Source organism: Bolinopsis microptera, chromosome 13 (genome assembly GCF_026151205.1).
Source record: "Bolinopsis microptera isolate Bmic1 chromosome 13, MBARI_Bmic_1.0, whole genome shotgun sequence".
Classification (NCBI taxonomy): Eukaryota; Metazoa; Ctenophora; class Tentaculata; order Lobata; family Bolinopsidae; genus Bolinopsis; species Bolinopsis microptera.
Window position 1 is genome coordinate 9,151,193 of NC_087084.1, and position 19,054 is coordinate 9,170,246.

The following is a 19,054-nucleotide window of genomic DNA, read 5'->3' on the forward strand; positions in this document are numbered from 1 at the left end:
GACAATTTTCATCATAAGATTTAGGACTTCTTCAGAAAATGCAGGCAATAAATCTCAAACTATAAATGTGCAACATATATTATCTGTTATTGGCGCCAATACTATGTGGATAAGTTTTATAGTTAAAATAAGTTAACATCGCACGAGCACTTCTATTTCTAACGAATCAGCAATGATAGGAGTTCCTACCAAGCTGAGGATAGACAGATATATCTTATCAGCAAACCCCACTTACTCACTTAGTGTCACAATGTTATAAATTATTGGGATTATTGTAGTATTATAAATTATCATAATATTATATGATGGGACCATGTATATAATAAATTATTATAATATTATGCTGTCAGTATAACATAAGATTGAGATATTTTGGCATTCAATTACTTAACAAGTATTTGGTAGTGTGCTGTGGCCGTACAATTTTAGCAGGTATTTTTTAATTTAACGTAGAAAATTAATAACTAACATTTTTACACATCTTTCAGATTCAGACACATGGCTATTTTTGGATTAATTCTCCAGATTCAAATTTTAAACAATCCGAGCTAGAATTAAATACGATGAAGAGTCGTGTATATTGATTTTCAGTTTTGATTCTTAAGTTCTTTTTTCATTATTATATTTTGAATTTCGAGATGTTTAATTTTTTTGATGGCTTATAATTTCTTAATTCGCATTCAAATAATGACACATAAATCATCATAGATTGATAAAAAGGATTTTTTAAAACATTACACCAGATATTGTACACAATTAATACATAACAAGATTAATAACAAAATCTAATATTATTTAAAGAATATCGTTAGTTGGGCCGCTGTGGCTTTTAAAATGTATACCATGCCGGGGCCATTCATTTTAAATAAAAATGATGACTGTTCGTCATTTTGATTTCAAATATCAACACATATTTCACATATTTCGAATAACAGCACGATCATATTTGACACATTATTGTCCGTTTTCAAGTTTCATGCAAACTGTCCGTGTTTTCTTAAATATCCGTTCTGTCCAGACAGGATTCAGACCAACTACTCGTTGAACTTGTGGAATTTCAAAAGGTGCTCTAGAAGATCATCGTCGAGAATTCCCCTGACTAACTCCCACTGGCTGCACGTTCCGGCTTCCACTAAAACGTCACCATTTCTTTTGGCGTTAAGGAAATCCGACCATTCCAGGACGACGTTCTGGTTGAGGTTCAGGTCTAGCTCACCACATCTTCCGCGCTCATACAAGTTGCCGACTTCTTCACTGGATAATTTCTTGTCAAGCACCACCAGGTTGTATAGGTCGCCACTAAAAGCCTGCTCCGCAGCAAATCCTCCTCCCGGACTGTCCTGGTCCTGACCAAGGACAAGAACTCCTCCAGCCTTTAATTTACGACCTGAGGTTGTAGCTTTGTTGGCGACTTCCACTCCGTTTACATAGATCCGTCTGGTGGCTGAGGTGAGGTCCCAGCTTTGGCAATAGTGGCTCCAGACATCAGATTCTAGATTTGAAGCAGAATCTGCTAAGTTGTCGCTAAACAGTCTATCCCAACTGGCACCATCATTGCTGAACGTTATCTCGTTATCATCAGAGGAAGCAACCTGGTAACTAAACCAAACACCATAAGTGTTTCCATTATTCCTGGGTCTAACCCATGCACATATTGTGAAGGATGTCTCCATACCCTGGAAATCAGGGTTGTCCAAGATTACATAGTTACTAACCGAGGGGGTGGAAGAGAACCTCATGACTTCCCCAAGAGAAACTACTGGGTCTATAACTATACTAAGAGGAGTAGGGTTACTAGCATCATGGTGTTCTTCATTTTGAGATATCTTTCGAGGGACTGCTACAGACACGGATGAGCTTAAATTGACGATCTAACAAAGAACTAAGGTTATTGGTTAAGTCTGCTCAACTTATAAGCTGACCTGCTGTCAAGAAAAAATCCAAAAGTCAAAAGTAACGAACCCATACACCATAAATTGTATCCATACTGTAGACGATTATGGCTTCCAATCCATGCGGGTTGCACCGAAACTTTAAGGTATCTTTGACGACGATCAGTACTCAGAAATTATAATATTTATATCCCTTATTCACTGCACTACTGACTCTAACCCGCTATTCGCTTTTTATACTTTAACATTGAACATCTGACAATTTCATCATAAGATTTGGGAGTTCTTCGCCTAAATCTCAAACTATAAATAAAATGTGCAACATATATTTATGTTAATTATCTGTTATTGGCGCTAATACGAGCACTTCTAACGAATCAGCAGTGCTAGGAGTTCCTACCCAGCTGGGGATAGACAGATATATCTTATCAGCAAACCCCACTTTGTGACACAAACAATGCCATAAATTATTATAATATTATAAATTATTATAATACCCTAAATTATTATAATATGTACTATTTCGTCTTAATATACACTTTCACAAGCCAAGTTACATAGGTCGGTATAATTGCGGTGCTCCAGTGGAACAACAAAGTCAAAGCAACAGACCAGCTTATTCTAAACCATTCAACTTCCAGCATTTGGTAGTATTTTACATAAATGACATATTTTACATAAATGACATATTTTACATACGTTTCATATGTTATAATTTACATAATATGTTACCTGCGGTACACTCGTTAGAGTCAGGTTCGTCAGTGCCAGCAGGACAATAGTACTTAGCAGGGCAGATATCGTCATCAGTAACCTTGCTCATTCCTGCTGTCTGAGGAAAGGATGGGTTAGTTGACAGACAAGAAACAGGCAGATTTGAAACAGACGGGCGGGCAGACGAAGGAAATTACTGACACACAAGAACCAGACCTACACAGATCTCGGAGAGATCACGGACACAGACTGTTCGGCTAACTAAAAAACCACAAAATCGATGCATATTAACAAGAGTAATTAAAGAAATATAACCTCGTGGACAAAACAGACGGATAAACACTAACCTGGCAGAAGTATCTGGCAGGGCAGGGTTGTTGAGTCTCACTTCCTCGGGGGCAGATGTGACCAGGGGTACACTGACCCCCCGTATCTCCAGTAGGAGGGGTGCCACTCATAGCACCACCCGTACAGTAGTACCCGGCCTCGCACTCCTCTGAGTTACACGTTTAGTTAGTTAATTAAGTTAGTTGGTTAGTTCGGTTAGTTAACTCGGAGGAATCTATCGGATTTAATATTAAAGGTGATCGTTCAAGAATGTAAAAATTGTTTGTTGTGTTTTTTAATTGGAATTTGGAAATGCTAGCTCGCATTCCATAAAAATCAAAACAAACCAGTTGGACCGTCCAGCCCTGTGGTAGCACAGAAGTACCCCGCTGTACAGGGTTTACACGCATCAGCAGTGGCCCCCTTGGGATCAGGGTTGAACGTTCCTTGGTCGCACTTTGTAGCTGTTGCTTGACCTGACATAGGGAGAATTATTGGTTACATGTGTGAGGTTAGAGTAGTGGTTTCAACAAAAAGAAAAGTTTTTGTTGTACTGGAATTTTTATAATGCTGTTCAATACAGAAGGTCAAATAAAGAACCATGGATAAAGGAGGAAAATGGATATAATAATAATGTATAATAATAATATTAAACACTCACTTGATCCTTCGGCACACCAGTGACCGAGCTTACATTCGCTGTTCTGGTAGTCTGTAGCTCCCACCTCACACGTGTAACCTACGAACAGCAAATTAGTAAGACAGACAGACAGACAGACAGACAGACAGACAGACAGACAGACAGACAGCCAGCCAGCCAGACAGACAGACAGACAGACAGACAGACAGACAGACAGACAGACAGACAGACAGACAGACAGACAGCCAGCCAGACAGACAGACAGACAGACAGACAGACAGACAGACAGACAGACAGACAAACAAACAAACAAACAAACAAACAAACAAACAAACAAACAAACAAACAAACAAACAAACAAACAAACAAACAAACAAACAAACAAACAAACAAACAAACAAACAAACAAACAAACAAACAAACAAACAAACAAACAAACAAACAAACAAACAAACAAACAAACAAACAAACAAACAAACAAACAAACATTACCTGCATGGCACTGTTGACAGGATGCCTGAGCTTGTTTATTATTGTAGGTCCCTGCTTCACACTCGGTAGACTTCTCGCTCCCAGTCGGACAGTAAGTTCCCAACCCGCAAGAGTTCCCTGTAATTGTTATTGAGCAACTATATTTACTTAAATAATTTACATAATTATATTTACTGAACTTATCTTGTTTTAATTATCATTTAACATATAGGTTAATCAATCAACAAAGATTTAGTTTTCAATTTTATTGGGAACATAATTAGTTAAAATTTCAAAAACACACCCGTGTTTCCGTCCGTGGGGTTCTTCTGAGTGGCTTTACTGGTACAATAGTAACCAGCCTGGCATTCACCAGCAGGTGCTAAAAGTCCTGAAGTGTCGCAGTAATGCCCTGCCGTGCAGTCCGTACAACCTGCAATTTAATTACATTTACTGATTATTTAACTGAATAATTTGTTAAATGATGTAGTTGATTTAATAAATGATAGTTTTTCCCGACTTAACACGCCATATATAATATTTACTTTACCTTACGGTCAGATCTAAGTCGTTAAGTATTTTAGGCTCCAACCATTGAAAGAGCATTACTTAAAAAAAAACAATCACACTGATTAATTCTCACACTCAACAACCAGCTGACAACCCAATAAACCTACCATCCTGATCGATGAGGCCCGGTTTAGCTCCGAACGTTCCCCTCTCACACGGTACCCAGTCAATACCAGTCTCCTCCGGACAGAAGTAACCTTGTGGGCACTCTTTTGGTTCTATCTGGAAAATAAAAAAGGGCATTTTCGTGTCAAATACGGTTTTAAGGTTGCGGTTTTTTAGATCTTTAAAAAATATAATATCGTGTTAAATTTGAGGTTATGTTTGTATATTGCTATGAAGTCATGGACAAGTAAGCTGGAATAATCAGGATATAATAGAGTAATAGTAATATAATAGTAATATATTATAATTAATGGTAGCAATATAATATAAGTAGTAATATAGTATAAGTAATATAATATAAGGACTCCCTACAATTAACTTCCACATTTGTTCATGAAACGATAAAAGGAATTTATGCCGTACAAGTGCGTTACGACTGTAATACCTTAATAGTTAAATTATGCTACAAACTTAAGGTTTATTAATAGACAATTTGATCAATTAAATGAATTCCATGAATTTAATGACTTTGATGACTTGGGTGATTTTAATGATTTTAACGATTTTTATTAATTTAACAAATTTAACGAATTAAGAATATTGAAATCTAAGCTGAATGAAATGAACATTAGTGGTTACCCCTGTAGTGTAGGTGAATGAGGCTTTGTGGAAGTTGATCTGAAATATTTAATCCACTTTTTAAAATGTTCGTGAGAAAATAGGAAGTTGACACTATAGTTATCGGATGAGACCCAATTCAAATTGAAAGAACACTGAACAGTTTGATCAAATCTTGACTATCAAAAATCAAACTGAGTTACCGTGGATCACGGTCGCTATATTACATTTTAATTGTTAAATCTGCATGTAAAAAGTCGTTTCAATAGAACGACATTCGTTTTAAAATAAAAAGCGGAGTTATCATATCATTTAGTTACAAGTCAGTTAAATACCTTCTCATCGCAATAAAATCCGGCAGGACAGTCGATACAGCTCTCAGCTTTAGTGGCATTATTGTAAGTACCATCCGAACAGTCCAGTGGTCGAGTGGAACCAGCCGGACAGTAGGTTCCTTCCGGACATGGTCCCCCGATATCAGCTGCTGTATCCGACCTGGGCGTGTGGAGTGGGGTAAGAGACATTCACAAACTTTGCTAACAATTAACTTCTTAAAAATACAAATATACAGTAGAAAATCTCCTAATCAGTCAGAAAACAAGTGATGTATTTAACGTGATACGACTGGCTTATCGAACGTTATATCAGTAACAAGTCACGTGATATACATAACGTGAGAAACCCACCCAGGGTTAGGACCAGTATTCTTGGTGTTACAATAATAACCAGCATCACAGTCCTCCCCACCAGTCTCATCTCCTACTCCGCAGTACTTTCCTCCCGGGCAGGGGAAACAGTCTGTGTCAGAGTTTCCCTCCTGGTCCATGTAGCTGCCAGCTGGACAGTTGTACGGGGTCGAGGTGCCCTCTGAGGAGGGGGAGGGGTTTATACTTCTTGAATCTTGGTTTAGTAAAACGAGTTTATAATAAGCTATAATCTCGATGGTACATACATTTGGTAAAATGGTTTATTTTCCCTGTTCAGTACCTTAAGTACTTAAATAACTAGATTGCTCATTTTTGTATGCCCATGATTGATAGTATAAGTCTGATAACTGGATAATAGTAGTTTATTTTATTCAGGTACTACGGAAATGTTCCCCTCTGTCTTAATACTTTAATAGGAGAGTATTCCAATTATGTGAAAAATGGACTCACGTGTACAGTATTTTCCCACAGGGCAGATATTCCCAGTGTTCCCGTCGTCAGGTTGCGAGAACTCAGCTCCAGAAGTACAGTAGTACTGAGGAGCGCATTGTCCAGACACCTTGTCTAGACCCGGCTTTACACAGTAACTGGGTGGGAGATGGGAGGTCAGGATGGGACATGGTGGGGTAGCATAGGAAATAGTGGGACATAGTGAAAGATAGTGGGGTAGAAAGGGGAAGAGGGGGGCAGGGTGAGGTAGCCAAGATTCATTAAATTATAAAATTATGAGCTGAGTATTGAGAAAATGGCAAATGTTGATATCCGCAGTATCAGAGTAAACTCCAAACAAAAACTACTGACTGGCCAGCAGTACACGGAGTACAATCGTCTAGTTCATGTCCCAGTTCATCAGTACGGAATGTACCCGCCGGACACAGCTTGGGAGTTCCGGACTGCTCCGGACAGTATCGTCCGACAGGGCAGCTCTTGTGGGTAGCCTGTACAGGGGCAGATAACTAAAACAACTTTGTTTTTATGTACAGAAACAATGTACATGTATTTTGTACAATGTACATGTATTTTGTACAATGCACATGTATTTTGTTAATGTATATGTATTTTGTCATAATTAAGTTTGAAGCAGTTTGAGATTTGAAAATCCCACAAAAAATGACGAAATCTCAGAGTACATGTTACTAACATTGGTAGCGCCTCCGTCACAGTAGTAACCAGCAGAGCACTTCATTGTAGGTTCAGAAGTTCCCTCTTCACAGTAGAAACCCTCTGGACATGACAAACATTCGTCCTCGTTTTGAAGTCCTGATAAGGAGGTGGTGACGTCATCATGAAATTTTAGTGACGTCTGACGTCATCGTGACGGAATTTTAAATGTGGTAATACAGTCTGTATAAGAAGGTCTAAGTGCCTAAAAATAGCAAGATAACTATAATTTATCAAAACAAAGGTAGACATCGACGTAAATCAATGACGTCACAACTTATTGATGACGTCATTAAACCTCGAGTGTTGCTGTAAGTGCCGGCTGGACAGGGGTATTCCTGGTATGGTCCGGTCTGCTCTGGGCAGTAGTAACCTGGACAGAGGGGCAATATTAGTGGTACTGGTTATAGCTCACTGATTCTTGTCTCTATACATTGATTAGAGGATTAGTAACCGTTCGGTTATCTCACAATTACATGAATTTAATTACATATAACTGATAATGATTATTCCATGATTATACCCCGTAACTACACAATCATCACTCCGACCCACGTGACTATATAAATTCGTCAGTCCGACCCACGTGACAATATACATACCCTCAGGACAGATGGTGTAAGTGCTGGTACCCCTCCCCGGGCAATAGTTAGTAGCATCACACGGTAAGCACTCCTCCTTGCTGTAGTCCTGTTGGAAGTGGCCGGGTGGGCAGCTGGTCATGTTAGTGGAACCTGGGTGTAAGGAGGTGATTGTTATGGAATTGAGGTGGTTGGAGGTATTGTGGACAGGATGGAGACGAGATTACTAAGTGTGATAAGGTCATGTGAAGATGAGGGTGAAGTTTCGGTTGTAAGAAACGAGTACTACAGGTCAGGGATATTATTTGCCAGAAAGCTAGACCAATATGGTTGCAGGATGTTAATCGGTAAAGACCCTGGGAACTTGTTCTATAGACTACAGAGAAGATTGTCCCACCCTAGGGTTATAATGAATCTTATTAGGGTATGAGCTGTAATTTAGGTTAAGAAGTTGGCAGTTGTAACTAACCTGGTTCACAGAAGTGCCCAGGTTTACACTCGTACTGATAAGGAGAACCTGAGGTCTGTTTCTCCGGGCAGTAAAACCCGGCCATACAGTCACCTGTTATCTGAAGGAGGAGAGTGTCTGAGAGTCCTTAAAATAAAATTATTGATGTGTAATAATTTTGAATGTTGTATTGGAGATGTTAAACATCAATAAAATTACGAGACACTACGTGCTCTTGCGCTCTAGCCTAGTAATAAACCCGGGTTCTGATCAATACTGCTACGAAGGTAGTCCTGTGCAGCGGTCAGAAATAATTATTGATTAATATTTAATAATAATTAACAAAGTTTAAGAAGAGTTACTTGAGTGGTATCCTGGCAGTAAGAACCAGCTGGACAAGGCTCACAATCATCCACTGTCTCCGCACCTTCAGTGTTCCTGAGGTAGAAATTAAATGAGACGATAATGGTGCTATAATGAGGAGGTAATAGGAAGTTAATGAGGTATAATTAATATTTAATCAATTAATCAGCAATGTAATTGTTAAGTTACCTGTAAGTACCCTCAGGACAGACAGCAGGTTCAGTAGTGCCCTCACCACAGTACTTCCCTTTGGGACACTTCATGTTATCAGGGTTTATAACAGATGCTCCAGAGGTACAGTAGTATCCTGTGAGTGGGATTTGAGGGGAGATTGTGGTGGCTTGTTATTATTACTCCTGGATCTGGCTACAATCCCGCTTGGTTGTGAGAAATTGTGAAATTTTTCAACGCAATTGTTTGTAAAGATTCTATTTTCGGTTTTATCTAAGTCTGGTAGGTTATAAAACTATTACTTCATTTGTGTTTGACAATGTGTTCAACTCCACATATTCCATAAAAGTAACCCACAAACTAACATAAGTAGTCCACTTTTTGAATTGCCGATGAATATTTTCCTATCTGTTATCAACAAGGCTTCAGATCTGACAGTAGAATCCTAACTTTAACAGCGAGTCAATGATATCCGAAAGTAGTGGAGTTTTGACTTTTTGTGCGTCAACCAGACCGTAGAAGCCAACCTTTACCTTTCATCACCCATTAAAGATATTCTGCGTATCAATAGCGGCTGTTTAAGAAATGCGTACAAGATAGTTATTTATTGAACTTATAAAGCACTGGCGATGTAACATGTAAAAACCAAAATATATACTCGCGCTTCTTAGAAAGGGGTCGTGCTGGGGTTTCAAGGTTTGGGCGTGACAAAGTTAACTATATCGATTTATGAATGATTCGTCGTTCTATTCTATTGATTCTGGAAGTTAATACAGTTAAAAAGCACTGTCATTTGATACTTAAACCGAAAAAACGAAATACCACTAACAAATTGGTAAAAAAGGGGGTGGACTTTTCAAATGTCACAGGATTGAGGATGTGTGCCTTTGCCAATTTGATATTAAGAAGTCGATTTAAGAGTCCATTTAGTATAATTATGAATAGAAAATCCTTAAATTTTCACGATCAACCAGAATTGTAACCAGATACTCGACTACAACGAGGTTATATTAGAAATCAGATCGTTCTCGACTGCTTTAAATTAATAAAAAAGACTAAAACCAAAAACAGCAATTTCAACTACCTTACTCGGGAATATTATGACTGGGATAAAGTGGTGGGTTTTGGAAAATTCCGCCATATTTTTCCCGGTCATTAATTTTCCCAGTCATAAATTACCCGCTATAATGTTCCCGAGTAAGGTAAACTAATAGTAATACATTTTGATGCTTGGTGGGTTTTGGAACATTCCGCCATATTTTTCCCGGTCATTAATTTTCCCAGTCATAAATTAACCCGCTATAATATTCCCGAGTAAGGTAGTGTACTCAATTTCACATTGAGAATATCAATATCACCCTGTACCTGCAGCACATTGCTGGTCAGGGTTCTCCAGCCCAACAGAGGTACAAGCCCACCCTGGACTACACGGTGCCGGAGCACTGGATCCGGAGTTACAGAAGGATCCTGCCGGACACTCCCCTCCAGTCTCGCTGTCAGGAGTAGGGGCCTTAGATGTTGCTCCTAGCGTACAGTAGTAGCTGTGGAGGTGGGGTTTTAGTTCAGGGTCGGAGAAGACATAGGGGAACAACTTCCGAATGTAATGCTAACAATGTAAGCAAATTCACATATCATATTTTCAGGATATGTGATCACCAGAATATCATATCCTGAATAACCACAAAACTGAATAACGTTTGATAATGATAAAACTAAAATATTATGCATTTATATAACTAAAACTACACTACTGACCCAGGATCACAGTCTTGAGGGCTGGTGGTGCCCTGTTCCCTGCAATACTGTCCCGGGGGACACGACTGACACACGCTGCTGTTCACTGCACGTGTCTGCGCGCTGTAGGTACCAATAGGGCACAGCTCTGGCTCAGAGTTTCCTGGGTGCAATTTATCGGTTTAGCTTAATTATAGAAATCTAAATTTAGTCTCTTTATGATAGTGAAGATAGACTATCGTCATCAACTGTCACTTAATCTACCTCTAAATAATCAATATTTTTGATAATGTTTCAAATTGACAAATTAACAAATAAAATAATCAACAGATTATCAAATTATCAAATAACAAATTAACATATTATCTAATTAACTCACCTCCAGTACAGTAACCACCAGGAGTACACTCAGATTTAACACCACTCTCCTCTCCTCCCAGACACAGGTAACCAGCCTCACATTCTGTAGATAATATGTTGGGTTAGTTGGGATAATAAGTATTAATTCCTAATATCAACAAAGGTACGATGTACATTCATAGAAATTGTTATCCCTCCAAGGTCATCATTAGGGATATGGGAGGGGGAACTAGCAACCGTCCAAGTCTAATCTTACCTACAGAAAAGTTTAAATTTCACGGAATTTAAATTTAAATTCCGATCAACAGGTGCTCAATTTAAAATAAAAAAGCTTAACTAAGTAAGCAACATTAAAACAAGTGAAACTATCAACCTTTGCACTCTGAAAGACCTTTAGTCTGGCTATAGAACCCAGGCTCGCATCTCTCTCCAACTCCCTTCTTACAGTAGAACCCGGCATCACATTCCCTACCTTCTCCTGATATATTATTATTAAGATATAATAAATTTAGTGTTATGTTATGAAAAACAAACATCAAATCATATCACAGTTAATTATTGATCTATAGTGCTCGAAACCCTCATAATATGAACTATGAAGTCGCACGTACAGATAAGCGCACGTGCAGTTACCTTTGTTGTTCTTGCCGTCAGGTCGGGGAGTGTCTACACCAGACTCACAGTAGAACCCATCCTCACACACGTCAGTGGGGGCGGGTAGACCTGTAGACTCACAGTAGTGACCTGGAGGCGAGATATGTAAGGATTAGGCACAGGATAAACGTAAGATTCATACTTCACAGTTAGCTTTATCTCTTTTGATTTACTTAGACTGAGACGCAGTTTGAAGATCGCTCTAAAATAACTAATAAAACTTTATGGTTAGAAACTTGTAGAGAAACTAGAAAGATGGAATAGTTATGATTACCGGATGTGCAAGGAAGACACTTATCCTTGGTTCCAGCACCAAGTTCAGGGTTGTAAGTTCCGGTAGGACATCGGACACCTCCTGCACTTCCTATACCCTGAGTAATGTGGGGTCAGAACGTGGGGTCAGAAAGTGGGGTCAAAACGTAAGGTGAAAGGTTACAACAAGTCTATACTAGACTAAATTTCAAGAAACTCAGTCCTTTAGTGTTGGAACTGTAAATGAATCTTCCAAATCGCTGAACTTTTATCCGATACAAAAATGTAAAAGCATGTACATAGTTCGAACCTTGGTGCAATACTGTCCCTTAGGACAGGGATCGGGAGTGACAGTCCCGGTGCCACTACACATCTTAGTTTGAGGACATTCCAAACAAATACTTGCTTCTTTCTCTCCCATATACTTGCCATCCTGCAGGGTAACAATATTAGTAGTGGTGTTAGAACGTACAGAACAGGTGCACACTACTGTGGAAGGGTGTTGTAGTACTGGGTAATGGTTAAATGGCTAAACTCTGAGTATTCGAAGAGAACCCTACTTTGAAGTACCCTGACACTCACTTTAACATGGACACGAAGGCGGAGCTAAACACCGTCCTAAACGATGAAATAGTAATGAACTTGTAACATCACACAATTTGGCTCATTATCACTAACCGGACAGGGTACATGATTAGGACTCTCTCCAGGACAGTAGCTACCAGCCGGACAAGAGTTCTGGGTATTAGAGGAGGACCCAGCAGGACAGTAGTATCCGTCCTTGCAGTTTCCTGTCTCTTTCGTCTCTCCTCCTGAAGACAGATACTTTTAAAGATGTTTCCTTGTGTTGAAGTAGCAATAATTGATGTATGAGTGCGGAATAAAATATATCCTTGTGTTTGAAAAGTGATAGTGAAGTAGTTACCTGAGCAGTAGAACCCGGCCGTACAAGGATCACACTCGTCAGCTGCTGTCAGTCCTCTTTTGTTCGAGAACTTACCCGCCGGACACGGCTCCTACGTGAAGAAAAGCTTGTTAATTTTAGATGTTCAGAAACAGTTAAAAATATGTCGTGTCAAACAAAGATTATATTTTTAAACTTGTTGTATTATGCTATATAGTATATGCTCTCGTTAGACTCTGACGATGCTTTTACAGATATTCAGTAAGAATAAAAATATCACATTATAATTCTCAATTCTTAACGGGTAAGAGATAACCAGTTTCACTCAGATACGTCCTCAAAACACAAGTTAACAACTATATTAATTGCAGCAAGGTGTTAAATAACACTGACCTCAATGGTAGTTCCTAGCTGACAGAAATGTCCCGCTCGGCACTTCATGGAGTCTGATACTTCAGACACTCCGGCGGTACACATGTAACCTGATCAGATGGTAGCACTGTTATTTATTTAAAAAAAGGAAAGAACGAGAAATAGCTTCCAAGTCCTATGTTAAGTAAGCTGTATCGCTCATCTTAATGGCGAGAAATCAAGAATGTCGAAGATACTTTCGCCATAGCAGAAAATAAACTACGCTAAATTTCGCACCTTAACGACGAAAATTCATCATTCTGTAGATGAATCTCGCCTCCAATAAATCACTGAAATCTTAAAAAACCCCCAAAAATCCCATAAAAAAAGACGTACCAGCGGGACACTTAACAACAGGTGTCTCCAGCCCAGCTTCATTGCAAAGGAACCCAACACTGCACTTAACACAGTGACTGGAGAGAGACTTCCCTGTCAGGGAGTTGTAGGTTCCTTGTGCACACTTGTCTCCTACTGATGAACCTGGAGTTGGTGGGATCACGTGAGAGGTGGTTATTTGTAGTGATTTAAGATTAGCAGTTGATATCTCTGATAACAATACTAGAGGTCCTCATGGTTTTTCTACTGAATATGATTATACCAAACATGGATAATTAGTAAGGAATAATTAGTAATAATAATTAGTAAGGAATAAGATATAAAATAGCACGTACCACTAGGACAGTATCTACCCACAGGACAAGGTCCCCCACAAGCATCACCCACACCGGGCTCCCCTTTAGAGCACCCTCCCTGACACACAAACCCAGCTGTGCACTCCTTCAGGGTTTCTTCTGTGGTCCCCGCGTTGGGACAGAACTTACCTGTGGAGAGCGGGTGTTCAGTTGCTGTTTTTGGCAAAATATTTAACTGTAATTATTGTCATTTTAGGGGTTTGTATTAGGAGTTTATTATAGTGCTTTGTATTTATATTAAAACTGTATATATAATGCTATATATAGCATTAGCTAGACTACAATCTTAGAGCTGGTATAGTTTTATTTGTTTACATGTTTTAAAGAACTAAGACATAAAACACAGTTAACGTACCCGCAGGACAAGGTCCACAGTCGTCCTCACTGTGTAATCCAGTAGTTGCTCCGTACTTTCCTGCAGAGGGAGTCACGTGTACAGAGATTTTAGTGATTTATGTTATTGATTGGTAACGGACCTGATCAGTGATCAATGACTGTAAAGTGTAAATTACGAGTTTCTATAATGATCTGAGTAGTAATCGAGTGGTAATTGGGAGGTAATTGGGTGGTAACTGAGTGGTCATTAAGTGGTGATTAAAATGGGACTAACCACTAGGGCACAAGTGTTCCTCTCCAGCTGCAGTTCCTTTAGGACAGAAGGAACCTAGCGGACACTCCTTCACCTGATCTCCTGTATCCTGATTTTAAAAATGTATTTTTTAAAGAAATCTTTATTAAATAAGATTAAAATGTTAAATGATGACGGATGACCTGAGACGGTTACTAAAATTAACAGGGAAATAAACAGTATAAACGCTCACCATTTTAATACTTTCAACACTACTATTATATATTTAAATACTAATCTAGTAGTGTTATATATTACAAATAATTTCAGATCACGAATACGATGTTGTCACATTGAAACGACTGGTAATTCCTTTCCTGATATGAGCCATTTCCTTGTCGCAACAAACGGGATCAATGCAAATTTTGCCCAAGAAACATAACAACTATGCGACTAATAAATAATGTTCCTATCCGGATATTACCATGGAGTCACAGTAGGATCCAGAGGGGCACTCCACACAGCTAGTCTGTCCTGCTTCCAACTGGTAGGTACCAGCTTCACATCTCTCTGGGTCACCCTTACCTCCAACACACCTGAACAGTTTAGTGGTAATTGTGTGGTAATTGAGCGGTAATTGTGTGGTAATTGAGTTGTAATTGAGTGGCAACTACCTCCATCACACCTGAGCGTAAACCAATAACCAGTTTAGTGATCACTGGTGAAACAGAACTGTTGTATGACGCACGGGGTATCAAACCAGGGGAGACTTTTGAGGGTCTTAGTGACCTATTAGTGACCTACTATTAGAGGATGTTGTAGGTCGTAGGATAGGAAAGGGGGTACTAGATCCCAATTTGGAATCTAGTGTCTTGAGTTGGTGACTGGTGTGACGGAAGTTTATGATGGTGTAACATTGGAAAGACAGTGTTTGGAAATATAATAAGTGATCTATGTAATACAATTATCTCTCTCAAAATTAGATAAGTGGCCAGGGATATGGATTTTTAATTGACGCCACCCGGATGATGATTCCCGACTCTTTTAAGATCGTACAGAGTTGAAACCGTGGATTCCAATTAATATTAAGAAGCCAGCCATCTAGTAGTTTCTAAATTGCTTTGTTGCGAAGCAATCCTTTATGTATACAGCCGACCAAAAGGGAGGATTCTGACTAAAGTTGTGTTTACACATAAGTCCGACAAATTTATATAAAAAATCGAATTCACGGAATCATGTCAGTTTAACTAATTTTGATATTGGTTATTAATATTGAAATGGAATTTCATGTTATTCAGATTGATGTTCGCAGCTTGAATCACGAATTCGTGTGCATCTACGTTATATGATTTGATTGAAAGCCCCTCGTCAGGGGATTGTCTCTAATGGACCAATTTATTGTTTACATCATAATAAGTTAAAAATAAAGACCCCAATGGGCACTCCTGAAAACATAACTAATAGAAAATATATCAAAACTAAATAGAAAAACTGAGGTCAAATGTATAGTAATAAAATCGCAACAAACTGCAAATAATGGAAAATAAATTTTGAATTCGTTATTTAATGGCACGCAGCAGATTATAAAAAATGTAATAAAAGTAAAGCAAAAATTTTGTTTAAAAAACACATTTACAAAGGGGTTTGAGTTATTAATTAATTTAACTATACGACAAACAGATTATTTTAAAAATTTACAGATTATAAACATAGCATTGATTTGGTTTGGTATAAAAGTGATAGAAAACAAATTTAAAAACTCAATTCTGGACGTTGGATTTAGCCCCAATTAGCAGCAAAAACAATTAGGAATTTCTGTTTCTAGTGGACCTACGGAGGCCACCGATTTCGTGGATGAGAAATTTACTCGTGGACCACTAATTTACATTATTATCCCCCTTCTGCAGCTTCAGTATTGTTATCTTGGATTGTGATTTGAACGCCTTCAGCGATTGGCCTGACACTGAATTGAATGCTTCGTCTATCGATGCGTCTACAAATAGGAGTGGGCCATTGAAGAATATTGAATTTCTATGTGTGGCAGTATTGCAGTCATTGAACCATTCATAGTTAGCTTCAGTGATAGCTTCTGAGTTTCGAGACGGCACATTTTCGTGCATAGTTTTTGCGACGGGAGGAGGGAGCTGATTAGGGAAATAGAAAATTGTATTAATGAAAATTAGCGAATTAGATAAGATTATGCTGTGTATAGTTAGGATCAAGTAGTTGCTGAATAAAAACTTGGTACCAGTAGGAGGTGTCCCATCTTTATAAAAATAATTAACAAATTCTGGCATTACGGCTCTAATACCTTTCTTTTGTTGACAGAATAAACACTCAATTTTGGTCTTGGACGTGAAACCCCAGACCAAGGAGCAGTAGTTTAGGTGTGGTTGAATAAAACTGTGGTAGATTTGAATTCTAACTTCTAAGGGAATGTATGATTTGATTTTGTACAATATGCCAACAAATCGGGCCATTTTACACTTTAGAGCTTTTATGTGAGATAACCAAGTTAATTTTTCATCAAGAATCACACCTAAGAACTTAGCTTCGTTCAAGCGCAAGATATTTACGTTGTTTATGATAACTGGGAAGAGATTAGGTATCTTCTATCGGGAAAATAGCATATAATTTGTTTTTTTGAGATTAACAATTAATCCATTGACATTTGACATAATATGTTGTTACCGGATATTATAATGTTGGCATCATCTGCATATAAAACGAACTTTGTTAGTGTGCTTATGCCAGGTAAGTCGTTAATATATAGGTCAAAGAGTAGAGGACCTAGGATGCTGCCTTGTGGTACTCCATACTTCATATCCCTGCACGAGGAGTCAGCGCCATTAATACTAACATATTGTTTTCTATTCGTAAGGTATGACTTAAACCATTTATTAGCGATGCCTCTTATACCGTAATGATTAAGCTTGTGTAGAAGTATATCGTGATCTACTATCTCAAAAGCCTTAGAAAAGTCAATGAGGAGGAGAAGAGAAATTTGCTTGTTATGTAATGAGCTAATAAGAGTATTTTGCGCATCCAAAAGTGCATGTTCACAAGATCTACCTGCCCTAAATCCATACTGTCGTTCATATAAACTTGAATTTTGATTCAAGAATTATACAAGTCTAGCATGCATAACTTTTTCGTAAATTTAGGAAAAAGCTGCCAGTAATGAGAGCCGTTTTTGTGTATAGGAACAACTCTAGCAACTTTAAGTGCCTGTGGGAACACTCAATCTTCTTCAGCGACTGTGAGATTGTTCCAGTAAGTGCATTAACAAATTTAACATCTTCAGATGCTAGTTTGAGTGCAAAGATTTTAGTATCTTTGGAATTTTTGTTTTTCAACTTTTTGACAATATCATAAATTTCCCAGTTACTTATAGCTGGCCTAATGAAGATTGCCGTTTTCGTCTACGAGTTTATTAATTCCAGTATTCTTTTTGGTTCTATTAAGAACAATATTGATCATCTGCCATTGCATGAGTTATCGCTGTGCTCTTCGAAATACTTTTTGTAATACTTGCGTTTTGCTGTTTGCATTATTCTTGTGCTCTTAACAGAACTTTTTCATCTTATCATACTTAGTTTTATTCTGAATATTGGGTTCTTTGAAATAATCTAAATAAAGTAAATTTTAACGATTAAAGGAGTCTTCAAGCCATGGTATGATCCAAGGCTTTGGGTCGAGCCTTTTTGTGTTTTCTGCGAGTTCGTTTATTGTTAAGGGGGTAGGCGGTGTTGTGGTCAGTGTAAATTTTATCAACTTTTTCGTAACGCGTTTCTGCACATAATTTAAACCATCAAGCTCCCATGATTCATCATGTATCAACCTTTTAAATTTTTAAATTTTTAAATTTTTCGTTGTTGGCCTTATTAAACATCATATATATTCATGTTTTTTATCGGTCTGAGTACATTTACCAAGTATGGGTTCAAAAGGTCGTGCAGCTCAGTCGGAAGATGGAGCGAGGGAAAGGCGTACATATGTACCCAAATGATCAGATAAGTCGAGTGCCAATACACTAAAACTTATAATTTTTCAACTTTGTTGCTATATTCATGATCAATCAGGGTGGCACTGTGGTCCGGTCAGTTATGCGAGTAGGTCGGGACTCGGGATATAATCTGTGTGAAACCGTAGGAAGGGGCAGTGTCAATCAAATTTTGGGATTTTTCATCACATTCATGCATTCGTGGTTTATTAAATTAATGTTAAAGTCACCCGCTTGAACAATCTGCTTTCTCCCGTGAGATCTTAATTTTGATAGGATCTCGTCGAAACTTTCGATAAACTTGGAAGAATTGCTGGAATATATGTAAACATTGAATATATAATATCCAATAATACAGTCCACAGTGTATCTGTCTTAGGAGACTTTTAAAAATACCCAAAAACACGTGGTCCAGGAAATAAAGCGCCATAATATTATACATGTCAAAATTGTATTAACTTGTATCTCGGTGCTACTTTCGATGTTATTTCCTCTTTTAGTGTTAAACCAGTTACCAGAAGTATGTGTTTAATGAGAAACAGATTTTTCCTAATTTGTGATATAAGTTTGCTATACTCCGGCTATTCTATAACTAGGGTCATTTAACTAGGGCCGTATAACTAGGGCCATTTCGTCGAATTCCATCTATGATATGATTATTACATTATCATTATGATTATGATGAATGAATAAAATATTATTATGATT

The 19,054-nt window shown here is 38.1% G+C and overlaps 1 protein-coding gene across 1 annotated transcript in view; it reads right to left on the reverse strand.

Annotated features, from left to right (window-relative positions):
• Positions 1-19,054, reverse strand: part of LOC134824761 (zonadhesin-like) — an 88,024-nt gene that overhangs the window by 58,223 nt on the left and 10,747 nt on the right. Inside the window, exons 11-43 of the mRNA XM_063836737.1 lie at positions 14,828-14,939; positions 14,386-14,473; positions 14,131-14,190; positions 13,755-13,904; positions 13,420-13,563; positions 13,066-13,154; positions 12,694-12,784; positions 12,447-12,580; positions 12,079-12,201; positions 11,791-11,887; positions 11,496-11,606; positions 11,236-11,340; positions 10,882-10,965; positions 10,524-10,665; positions 10,134-10,309; positions 8,787-8,904; positions 8,597-8,672; positions 8,256-8,355; positions 7,808-7,939; positions 7,504-7,578; positions 7,186-7,304; positions 6,846-6,982; positions 6,495-6,631; positions 6,024-6,204; positions 5,673-5,832; positions 5,359-5,397; positions 4,722-4,836; positions 4,349-4,477; positions 4,066-4,182; positions 3,595-3,672; positions 3,281-3,409; positions 2,954-3,102; positions 2,625-2,724 (exon numbers count right to left, since the gene is read on the reverse strand). Coding sequence (XP_063692807.1) covers positions 2,625-2,724; positions 2,954-3,102; positions 3,281-3,409; positions 3,595-3,672; positions 4,066-4,182; positions 4,349-4,477; positions 4,722-4,836; positions 5,359-5,397; positions 5,673-5,832; positions 6,024-6,204; positions 6,495-6,631; positions 6,846-6,982; positions 7,186-7,304; positions 7,504-7,578; positions 7,808-7,939; positions 8,256-8,355; positions 8,597-8,672; positions 8,787-8,904; positions 10,134-10,309; positions 10,524-10,665; positions 10,882-10,965; positions 11,236-11,340; positions 11,496-11,606; positions 11,791-11,887; positions 12,079-12,201; positions 12,447-12,580; positions 12,694-12,784; positions 13,066-13,154; positions 13,420-13,563; positions 13,755-13,904; positions 14,131-14,190; positions 14,386-14,473; positions 14,828-14,939 — 3,797 coding nt within the window. The remainder of the gene's footprint in view (positions 1-2,624; positions 2,725-2,953; positions 3,103-3,280; positions 3,410-3,594; positions 3,673-4,065; positions 4,183-4,348; positions 4,478-4,721; positions 4,837-5,358; positions 5,398-5,672; positions 5,833-6,023; positions 6,205-6,494; positions 6,632-6,845; positions 6,983-7,185; positions 7,305-7,503; positions 7,579-7,807; positions 7,940-8,255; positions 8,356-8,596; positions 8,673-8,786; positions 8,905-10,133; positions 10,310-10,523; positions 10,666-10,881; positions 10,966-11,235; positions 11,341-11,495; positions 11,607-11,790; positions 11,888-12,078; positions 12,202-12,446; positions 12,581-12,693; positions 12,785-13,065; positions 13,155-13,419; positions 13,564-13,754; positions 13,905-14,130; positions 14,191-14,385; positions 14,474-14,827; positions 14,940-19,054) is intronic.